Genomic DNA, 11,912 nt, shown 5'->3' with positions numbered 1-11,912 from the left:
AGGGTGGCCGCGGAGTGGTCACTAAGAAGGTAACTCCGCGCACTCCGGGTGTCGATAGTCTTTACGGTCCAGGTGTGGCCCCCATTTTTTTTTTCCCAATGCAGGCGTACAGCCTTACCCCCTTCGCAATACAGGTGGTTCTTGGATACTGCAGGATTAGAACTGCCCCCTTGGACTTCCGAAAAGGGACGGTTAGCGGGGCTGGAAGTGTCGGAAACACTTGGGAAGGTCCGCACACAGCTGTTAGCGAAGAGGGCGGAGCTGCAGGACGCGAGGGCACAGCGTGAGGGGGTGATGACCTCGGTCACACCGGACGGCCATTTTGCTGCAGCACCGCCTACCAGATGCTGCTGGGCGGAGTTACGCTGGCGCGCATGCGCGACGCAGCGGTGTCGGGGGGGGGACGTGCGGGGGCGGGGCGGGGCCTCGGGGGACTGTCGCCGGCGGACGGTCCACCGGTCGGTGGTTGTGAAGGTCCGTCCGCCGGTGCGGCGGACCTGCGGCCGCTGAGGGATGTGGGGGTCCTTTAGCCTTGGGCTTCACAAGCTGACGCACTCCAAATCATAAGCGTCGGCCAAGATGGTGCCCTGGGTGCGGGCGACGGCGGAGAAGCTGAAACAGCGGCTCCGGCTGGACGTGGGACGCGAGCTCTGCCGCCAGTATCCGCTGTTCTGTTGCCTCTGTTGCCTGCTGCTGTTCCTCAGCGCCGCCTCGCTGCTGCTCAACAGGTACGGGTGGCCGTGCGGGGCCGGCCGGAGGCGCGCGGGCGGGAGCTAGGCCGGCGGCCGGGCCTTCAGGGACCGCGGCGGGGCCCGGAAATGCGGCCGGGAGGCACAGGGCTTCCCCCCAACCGCCCGGCCCCCTTTTCCCCTTCTACCGCGTCGTCCGCCGAGTCTCCTGGTGCCTGTCCCTTCCTTCTTCGCACCCAGTTGTTTCTGAGCGCCGCCGCCTCGTTTGTCGCTGTTTTCCGGGAGTCTGGCGGGGCGGCGCCGGCGGCCGGCGAGCGGGGTTCAGAGTCCCGCGGACGCGGCCGTCCGCTCGGCCCCGCGCACGCCCTGCGCTCGGGCGCGCGGGGCTGGGGCGGGGGCCTGGGGGGGAAGCGGGGAACGTTCCGCGTTCCGGGGGCGGCGGCCACTCCTGGTCCCGACGGGAGCCCGCTTCCAAGGTACCTTCCCCGGGGTGCTCATTTCGCTCTTCGTTGGGGGGCCGTCGAGGGAAGTTGCCGCGCTGAGGGGACGAGGGAGACCTCTGGGCTGTCAGCGAGGGCTCCTGCGCGGGCTTCTCGCCACCGTTCCTGTCACCATCGCGCCCCTTGTCACCCGCGCACGTCGCAGAATGCCCCTTCCCACCACTCGGGACCTGGAGGCATTCCTGGGAATGGAGTAACAAGGTTTATTGTTATTTATTATTATTATTATTATTAAATACTGTTGTTATTCGCGCTAAAGTCGCCACTGCCTGTGACTTGGCATGCAAGTCGGAGTTGTAGCCTTCCGGCTTATTGGTTTCAGGGGTTAAAGATTTTTAGGTCCCAGTAGGATTCGGTCGTTTGCTGGGAAATGAGCTTTGCTTGGGACACCCGATATTTGATCAGTAGGGGTCGGAGGTGAGAGATTGAGAATAATCCTTAACACTAGTGGGAGGATTTCTGCTGCCCGTCGCCTGGGAAGTGGCCATGGAATCTTACATGGTTATTGTTGCGTCCAGGGGTTCTTTGATCTTTGGTTTTGGGGCCACATGCGGCGGTGCTCCGGGTTTGACCCTGACCCAGTGCTCAGCTTGTCACTCCAGTTGGTAGTTGGGGGACCACATCGAATACCAGGAATTGAACCTGGGTCAACCGCGTGCAAGGTAAGCGCCCTCCCTGCCGCTCAGGTTCACTGCTTTGATCTGTGCTTTGGCGATCTGTGCTGTGGCGTGTGACAGCTGTGAAGGAACAGGTTGAACCAGATCTACAAGCTCACCTACTTAATCACAGTGTGTGATCTAGGCACTCTGCATTTTATTTCTATTTATTTATTTTTTGGGTCAGACCCGGTGATGCTCAGGGGTTACTCCTGGCTCTGCACTCAGGAATTACTCTGGGTGGTGCTAGGGGAACCATATGGGATGCGGAGGATCAAACCTGAGACTGTGTAAGGCAAATGTGCTATCTGTTGTATCATTGCTCCGGGCTCTTTTTTTTTTTTTTACCATGTATAGAGAAAATATGTAGTCCATGGGTGGTGTGGCTTATGAGTGAAATAATTTTAGTATGTGATATAGTCCTGTTTTTGTATGTTATTTGCAAAAGTGACTTTAAATGGTCCAGATGAGCCTAAGGATGTAGCTGAGAGGAGGAGCATTATTAAACCCTGAGATACTGTCCCAGGAAACACTAGGAAGGAATGGCAAGGTCAAACTAAAGATAAATACTATTTGATTTTTAAGTTTGGTTTTGGGGCACTTAGTGCTCAGGCAACACTCCTGATTCGTACTCAGGGGACACAGTGGTATGTAGGGGATGGAACTTGGTCTCCAGCGTGCAAAGCATGTGCTCAGGGTTGTTATGCTGTTTGTATGGGCCAAAGTTAAGTTTGTAAAAAAAAAAAATCATGGAACTGCCTTGAATAAAAGAATGGTTAGGTGTATCCTAAAAGCCTTTGGAAAGTATACAGCAATGGATATTGTATGATAATTTTCTTTAAGTTTTTTGGCATTTTGGGTCACACCCAGAGATACTCAGGGGTTACTCCTTGCTCTGCACTCTGAAATTACTTCTGGTAGTGCTTGGCCATACAGTATGCTGGGGATTGGACTTGGGTCAGCTGAGTGCAACGCAAACACCCTAACCGCTGTGTTACCACTTTGGCCCTGCATAGTTTTAAAATATATCTGGTCACATGTATGCACAGACATGTTTTATTTCTGAAAGGTTGTCATATAAGAAAATGTCTTTTCTCTTGGGAGTGTGAAATGCTGGCTACATCTCAGCTATTACACATAGGGATAATATAGGGGGTAAAGCGCTTGGACATACATGCACATATACACATAGCTAGAGATACATTGGGGGCGTAAAGTGCTTGAGCATGCAGCAACACACACTACAGAACATCTTAGAAATCACACACACACACACACACACACAGACTCCCTATAGTGCTTTCATTGCATGTAGTTGACTCTTTCCATCACACACACTGGAACATCTCAGAAGTCACACACACTGGAACATCTCAGAAGTCACACACTGGGAACATCTCAGAAATCAATCTCTTCCCCCTACCTTTCTCTTCCCTGTCTCTCCCTTAGCATTTTCATTGCATGTGGCTGACTCCATTTTTATTCCTTCACCACATGGGTTCCTGAGCACCCCTCGGAACAACCTCTGAGCATAGACCCTGGTGTGGCCCAAGGCATGAGAAGAATGTGCAGATACAGTTTATACTTATTATTAGTAAATGATTTCTACATACATATTTCACTCAGTACTGCACAGGTGTATTTAAAAAACCAGCCAAATTTTAGAAATGTTAGAAATTTTGTTTAAAATTTTCACTGTTTAATGCAGAGATTTGAAGTTTTCCATTGTATACTTAATGAGCTACCTATGGTGTATTTGATATGCCAAAAACAGTAACAAGTCTCACAATGGAGACATTACTGGTGCCCGCAATCAGTGAGCAACAGGATGACAGTGATGATGATGATGATGATGATGATGATGAAGATGATGATACTTGCAATAACATTTTGAAGTTAATCTTTTTTAATAGCCCTGCACTCATATACATAACGATATTTCATAGTGTTATTTAACATATATGTTTGTTTTGTTTTTTGTTTTGTTTTTAGGTTATACTCATTGGTACTCTGGGCTTAGCTCCTGGCTCTGTAGGCTCATGGATTATTCCTGGCAGGGCTTGGGGGACCTTGTGGGAAGCCAGGGATCGATCCCAGGTTGGCCTACATGCTGTACTATCTATCTGGCTCCTACTATACACATTTTTCTTTCATATAAATTGATTATGGGCTTGTGAAAAGAGAAATGAATATGACCTTTTGACCATTATAAGTGATTTGTAAAAGAGCACTGGACCAGGGAGATAACTCAAAGGACTGGAATACATGCTTTGCATTCTGGATGCCTGTGTTCAGTCCCCAGTGCTACATGTCCCCTGAACACATCTAGGAATGAGCACGGAGTTGGAAGTAAAGTCTCTGGGGGTGGCCCAAAAGCCTTAAAAAATATTAAAAAACTGGAAAGCATATCATATATATTTAAATTCTGTACTGCTCTCATCTGTTCAATATTTTAGGATAAACTAGACGTATGAGAAAAAAATTCTACAGACTTGTATATTTGACCATTTGAATGTTGAGTATTAAATTAATTTCAATAAGGTACTAGCAATAAACACTTTGTAACTGTTTATGCCTAGTATATTATTAACGTTTCATGTAGGTTTCAGAGATAGTACAGCTGGTCAGGTGCTTTTCATGCACTGGGATGAAAGGGATTCAATCCCTGGCACCACATACGGTCCCCTGAGCCCCTCCAGCAGCAATTTCTGAACACTGAGCAAGGAGTAAGCCCTGAGCACAACCGGGTAGGGAGGAGTGTGGAACAAACAAAAAGGGTTTTTATTAATCATTGATACAATTTTATTGTGGTTGAACTTTTTTTTCTTTATATGAAGTAAGAGTTTTTATTGGAACATATTTTGGCAAATGTGAGGGGAGAGGGACAGAGGAAGTATGTGTTTAAGAGAGAACTTGGTTTCTCCAGAGTGGAAAAGCAAAGAGACATAGAGGCAAGCAAATGAGATAACATTTCAAGGGAGAACAGGTGCTTGAAGAGCAAGCCAAGCAGTAGTTGAACAATTTAAATTGGAAAGTTTTTCTATAAAAATTTGATTCTGTCTCCTCCATTTACCAGTAAACCATTACCAGGCTCTGGAAACATTTCCAGGCTCTGGAAAAGTGGTCTGACTTTCATCTGTCACATTCCCTCATCTATAAATAGCAAGATTTGAATATTTGATGATTACTTGGTTAATACAAGGATGTACTCAGCTCGTAGCACAGCGGTTGGGCATTTGCCTTTCACGCGGCCGACCTGAGTTCGATTCCTCCACCCCTCTTTGGAGAGCCCGGCAAGCTACCGAGAGTATCGAGCCCATGCGGCAAAGCCTGCCAAGCTACCTGTGCATATTGGATATGCCAAAAAACAGTAACAATAAGTCTCTCAATGAGAGATGTTACTGGTGCCCACTTGAACAAATCGATGAGCAATGGGATGACAGTGACAGTGACTCAGCTCATAGAATGTTCTCTCATTAAATGTTTGAAGTTGATTTGTCTCTTATTCTTACAACACAATAAGATTGGTACCAATATTAACCTTACCTTTTTAAAAAAATTTTTTTTTCTTTTTGCTTTTTGGGTCACACCCAGCAATACTCAGCGGTTACTCCTGGCTTTGCACTCAGAATTACTCCTGGCGGTGCTTGGGGGACCATATGGGATCCTAGGGATTGGACCCCGGTCAGCTACGTGCAAGGCAAACGCCCTACCCGCTGTGCTATTGCTCCGGCCCCACCTTAATTTATTCTTTTGTTTGTTTTTGGGCCACATTTGGTGGTGCTTACTCCTAGCTCTGTGCTCAGGGATCACTCTTCGTGGGGCTCAGGGGCCACATTTGTCCTCTGTGTGCAAGGCAAGCACCCTGCCCACTGTATATTATCTCCCCAGCTTCTTTCTTTCTTTTTCTTTTTTTAAGTGAAATGGGAATCTCCCCAGTAGAGCAGGGGACCACCATGGCTATACAAGATGGTCAAGTGATACTTGGAAAACCATGCTGTGCCAGCCATGAAAGCAGGTGCCTTCGCAGCTAGATGTGCTCTAGACTTTTGTGCTATCTCCCCTGTTACTTAAACACATTCTTTTTTATGGGGTGAAGGGGTGCCAAGGGATTCCTTCTGGCTGTCTTTGGAACTGTGTGATGTGAATGCAACTGATTATCATTTGTAAGCAAGGACCTTGACTGTCTCTCTGCCCCTTCCCAACTCTATCCATGGATTTTTGTTTGTTTGATTTTGGGCAGTTCTCAGCATTGGTGCCTAGGTCTCAGCTCTCAGGAATCACTCCTTGAGACTGGTAAACTATATTCGGTGCTGGGAATCAAATCCGGGTCATCCATGTGAAAGGCAAGTACCCTACTTGCTGTACTTATCTCTCCAATCCCCCTTGCACTCTCCCCTTGCATTCTTATCCATTCATATATATATATGATATATTTTGTGTGTGATATATTTTGGGGGGGCTTTTTGTGTTATACTCAGCAATGCTCAGGGGTTACTCCTGACTCTGCACTTAGGAATTACTTATGATGGTGCTCGGGAAATCATATGAGATATGAGATGCCAGAGATTGAACATGGGTTGGCCGTATGCAAGGCAAACACCCTACCCTCTGTACTATGTTTCTGCCCCCATATATCTATTCTTTCTCTTTGATATAGTGTTTGATTGGTCTCCCTTTTTTATTAATTTTTTTTGGGGGGGGGGAGGAGTGAACACAATAGCTTTTATTGAGCAGAATTTTCATAGGAAGTCATGAAGAGCGAAAAAGAGGAAGTAAATATTCTATTTCATTTTTGTTTTTTGTTTTTTTCTTTTTGGGTCACACCCGGTGATTTTTTTTGTTTTTTGTTTTTTTCTTTTTGGGTCACACCCGGTGATGCACGGGTTATTCCTGACTCATGAACTCAGGAATTGCTCCTGGCGGTGCTCGGGGGACCATATGGGATGCTGAGTATAGAACCCAGGCCGGCCACGTGCAAGGCAAATGCCCTACCCACTGTGCTATTGCTCCAGCCCCGAGGAAGTAAATATTCTAAAGAACATTGGGCTCCTCTAGAGTGGAAAAAACGAGCAGACATAGAGACAAGCAAGTGATATGTGTTCAGGGGAGAATGAGCAAAGGCTTCAAGAGCAAACCTGTCTCTACCTTTTTATAAGCCTTTTCTGGTTAGGCTATAGATCCCAAGTACCCTTGCCTTTTTTAGGATATGATTTTCTTAATTTTTTGTCTCATTATTATTTTAGACCTTAATGGCCTTATTAATTTTATCCTTTATTTCTTCCCAGTTCATCTAATTATCAGGTTCCTTTCCTTTCCTTCCTCTTCTCCACTGCAGTGATTGTACACTGCTAAGGCACCAGACATGCTGAAGCAGCAGTTGTACCAGAACGATGCTGGTGATTGAATTTTGTAACCTTATGCCTGTAAGCCAGATATCTATTGCTGACCCATCCCTCACCTCAAGCACTGATTATTAAATGTTTCGAAATTATTTTAAGGTTATCAGTTCAGAAAATTTCCAAGCTGTAAAAGTACAAGAAACTTCTTAGCACTAATCACTCAGCTCAGACATCAACCATATATTGCATGTTTTTAAAACTTTTAATTTTCTTTCTTTAAAAAAATCATTTCTACAGAAAACCTGAAGATAACAATCTTAATTAACAGTAGTTATTTAATATCAAAAAGCTACTATAATATTTCCTAAAGTGTATAAATTTGCACTTTTGCTTTAATCAGGAACTAAGTAAGGCCTACTCACTATGTTAGCTGCTTTTTCATATCTCTTATAATCTAGAACAAGAGTTTGCAAAGTATTTTGTTTGTTTTGATTTTGGGCCACACCAGCCGTGCAAAGGACCTCTGGCTCTGTGCTCAAGGATCACTTCCAGGTGTCTGGGAGAACCATATACAGTGCAAGGGATCATACCTTGGTCAGCTGCATGCAAGGCAGACACCTTATCCTTTCTGTATCTCTGGTCCCATTTGGTGTGTTTTTGGTTGGGGTTTATACCATGCTAGACATTGCTTATAGGCTACTTCTAGCTCTTTGCTTGGTGGTCACTCCTGGAAGTGCTTGGGATGATTGTGGTGGGGATGAATCAGGGTCCATGGCGTGCAAGGCCAGTGCCTTAACCCCCATAATATTTGTCCCAAAGACCTGCTTCCTTTAAAAAAAAGCAAACCTTTGAACATTTAAATGTTTCCTTAGCTTGAGGGCCATACAAAAGCAGCTAGTATTTGACTTATAAAGAAGGCATTGTCAACCTAGATCCAAAACATGCCTCCTCACCTGCTTCTCTCTTCATTGACTTCTTTTAGAAACTGGGTCATATTCATATTCTGAATTTGACTGATGGTTTCATCATGGTGATTTCTAATTAATTAATTAATTTTTATTTATTTTTTGGGGGGTCACACCTGGTGATGCACAGGGCTTATCCTGGCTTTGCACTCAGGAATTAGTCCTGGCGGTGCTCAGGGGACCATATGGGATGTTGGGAATTGAACCCAGGTCGGCTGCATGCAAGGCAAATGCCCTATCCGCTGTGCTGTCGCTCCAGCCTCATGGTGATTTTTTTAAAATTCCCTCTCCCCCTTGTCTTTCCACTTGATGATGATAAAGCAGTGCCTAGGGAATGCTCCTTGGCTGACTCTGGTACTAACCCATTTTTTATCTGTGGGGCTTGCGTGATGTGCATGAGGTTTATTCTTTTTTTTTTTTTTCTTTTTGGGTCACATTCGGCGATGCACAGGGGCTACTCCTGGCTCGTGCACTTAGGAGTTACTCCTGGAGGTGCTCAGGGGATCATATGGGATGCTGGGAATCAAACCCAGGTTGGCCGTACCTACCTGCTGTGCTATCACTCCAGCCCCTACTCTTATTTTAGTTGTAGTGCATCCATATGTGCTCACCCTGGCATGTTGAAGCACACAGCCATGGTTGTACTGCTCGACAGGGGTTGTCCATTGTGCGTGTACATCTTTGTAGTGGCAGTGCTCACTGGGCCTCCCCTGCTATTGTGGTGCTTGTGCACACTGGCTTTGATATGGCTGGCAGTTTTTCAGCTGGGTATCTCCAACAGCAAAACTGTCAGGACTGCTCTTGTGGCATTGTGCGACACTGACAATTTGAACTCTTTGACAAAAAACTTTGTGTGAGGCTGGTTCTTTAAGCCCATGTACTGTTGCTACTGGCATTTCTTTCTCTTTTTTAAAATTCTCACCTCAATATTTTTTGTAGGCAGGGATTAGTTTATGAGTAGTTAGTTTCCTTTATTTATTTTTGTATTTGGGGCTACACCCATTAATGCTTGGGGCTCTCTGCTCATGGTTCACTCTGCCAGGGCTCAGGGAATCCTGGTGTGGTGCTGGGGATCAAATGCAGGTCAACCACGTGCAAGTCAAGTGTCCTAGCTGCTATATTATTTCTCCAGTCTTCAGTTGGATTTAAAATTAAATTTTGCTTTTTGTTGCAAAAATACTTTAGCAGGGCTTTGTTTGTTCTATTATATCACACAGAGGACAACTCCACATAGAGATAACTCACTTTTTGTGGACTCTGGTAGTGATCGCTGGTATTTTGCCTGACAGACTTTTTTTTTTTATCATACTATTGATTTACACTGTGAATCACTTCATCATAGGTCACAAAATTTGATTTTCTACTTACTACTCTTTCCTCACCCAGCAGGACTCAGGACTTACTCCTGGCTTTGTGCTCAGGGATCACTTTTGTTGGTGCTTGGGATACCATATATGGTGCAGGTGGTTGAATCAGGGTTAGCTGTAAGCAAGGCATATGTGCCATCCTTTTGAGGCATCTCCTGTCCCCTTCGTAAAACTTAATTTTAAAAAATCTTAAAACTTCACTGTCTCACAGGATTTGCTTAGGACTTTTGATGGTAGCTAGCAAATTCAAATTACAATAGATTTAGCAACCGTCTTTTGGATGGTTATGTAAGTGCAGAAAACACTGGAGAGTTAACTGGGTCTCAGCGAGACATAGAACCAAGATTTGAAATAAAGCCAGTACTTTCATTACCACCTCCTTTGTAGATTGTCTCTTCATTCTCATCTCACAGCATATGGTGATTGGAATTTGAATTGTGTTGTTGGGGAGCTGATATTTCACAAAATATTGTTAACTGAACTTTGTGTATTTTCAGAACAGTAGAATGTTAGGGCTACCCATATAGGGGGACATTTTAACATGATTTATATCATCTGGTTTTTGTTTGGTGTTTGCTGTCAGCATAATCTTGAAGCCACTTCTTTCCTCGAACTGTGCTCAGCTTTTTCAGTAACTTGCTAATGTTTGAATTCCCTTTCTCTGCTCCACTTTACTAGCCTGTCTTCTTTTGTCTCTCATTCAATTTTTAGTTTTTTCCCTTAAACACTACTTTCTAACAGTGGTGGAAAAGCTTTCTGTACTTTTAGATAGAGTTGTATATTCTGCGTATGATGTTCTCATATCATAAATTCTTTCTTTGCCATTATAGAACATACAGTCACATTGCATAGTGCTTTGTTTGTTTACTGGATATACCTATTAGTATTTTCTATGCAAATAGAGACATTGGCCCTGCTCTTTTTCTCTCTCATCTTCATTGCTGAGCACTGTGCTGAGCACTAAAAGTAGGCACTTGGTAAATTTTTTTTAATATCACGAGAAATAATTTTGGTGGTTATATTATTATTAGAATGTAGAAGTATAGGTAGTTTATATATTAAACAAAATAAGTACCAAATTGTATTGAGAACACTTATCTATACTTTATGAAAATCTTGATAGCATTCACTATGGTTCTTAAGGTTAATAAATGTAGAAAACCTTGGTTAGAGAAATTGCTTCAATCTGATAGGGTAGTTGCTTAAATGCTTATTAAAACAATGTAGGAAAAGAGTACTAGTTTTTTTTAAAATTCTGATAACTGTTTTCATTATTCTTAAGGTATTTTCATATTCTAATGATCTTCTGGTCATTTGTTGCTGGAGTTGTCACATTCTACTGCTCATTAGGACCTGATTCTCTTTTACCAAATATATTCTTCACAATAAAACATAAACCCAAGGTAAATTTTATATGTTCTCTTTAAGTGAATTGAAAGCATGTTAAAGAAGTGATTTTAAAGATCTGTTTAATAATGGAGGACATTAGAAAACACTCAAAATGAAGTTTGCATATGTGTTTATGTAGTTCTCCTAGGAGGATCTGTAAAACAAAATCCAGAGTTACCAGAAAGTTGAATTTCACAATTTAAAGTGTGGTCTATCTAATAGTAACTTTTAGGCAGTAAATAAAAACGTAGGTTCCTGAAGCTGATTATATGATAGAGATTGCTAGTAGAATCTTACAAAAGTAGATTCTAGACCCTGTTGTCAGATTTTTTTTTTAAGAACTCAAATTTTTATTTATTCATTTATTGCATTTGAAATATTCCTCAGTGACATCCTTGGCCTGTGTGTTTTTTTGCCAGAGTCTCTTAATTACAACACAACTGCAGCCAACCACTTTACAGGGTTTTCCTTTTGTCAATTTTATAGAGACTGATCCATTCCCCTAGTTTCTTGTATCATCTACCTTAGTGGGGTTGATCTGACCCTTCAGCACGAAGTTTCTTCACAACTTGATATACATAGACTCATCACAGTTAAATGCAAGCACACAAAGATGGGTTGGCATTTCTAAGGCTTTGGCAATTTTACGGGAACTCCTTGTGTGATATCATTGTGAATGAGAGCAGTCTTCCGCACCTCTTGTAAAGCAGTGCACTTGTCCATTACACCTCTAGCAGCAGTTCCTTTTTATGACCTTGGTGGTGGATTACAAGTACAGTGGAATCTTGAATGCACCCAAGCCTCTGCCACTGTGCAGTTCCATGGTGGCAGGGAAAGAGGAGATTTTGATTGAATAATTTTGGGTCAGGACCTTGTAATCAACATTTGTTAAATTAATTTAAAATTTTAATGATTACAATTAAACCTTGTAATCAATACTTTAATTAAAAGCTTTCCAAGTGACTTTCAGGCACAAATGCAATTAGGGAATCTGGGTTAAATTA

General features: G+C 43.6%; 1 protein-coding gene and 1 pseudogene across 3 annotated transcripts in view; one reads left to right on the top strand and one right to left on the bottom strand.

The window, feature by feature from the left end:
• The first annotated feature begins 420 nt into the window (after window positions 1-420).
• SNX14 (sorting nexin 14) overlaps window positions 421-11,912 on the top strand; it is a 61,041-nt gene continuing 49,549 nt past the window's right edge. For all 3 annotated transcript variants that reach the window (XM_055135224.1, XM_012932098.2, XM_004605639.2), the window contains exons 1-2: window positions 421-728; window positions 10,802-10,922. In XM_055135224.1, coding sequence (XP_054991199.1) covers window positions 580-728; window positions 10,802-10,922 — 270 coding nt within the window. In that variant the 5' untranslated portion in view covers window positions 421-579. The remainder of the gene's footprint in view (window positions 729-10,801; window positions 10,923-11,912) is intronic.
• Window positions 11,267-11,649, bottom strand: LOC105942831 (40S ribosomal protein S12-like; annotated as a pseudogene).

The sequence above is a fragment of the Sorex araneus genome, chromosome 4, assembly GCF_027595985.1.
Source record: "Sorex araneus isolate mSorAra2 chromosome 4, mSorAra2.pri, whole genome shotgun sequence".
Lineage (NCBI taxonomy): Eukaryota > Metazoa > Chordata > Mammalia > Eulipotyphla > Soricidae > Sorex > Sorex araneus.
This window is presented reverse-complemented; position numbering and strand designations above follow the sequence as displayed.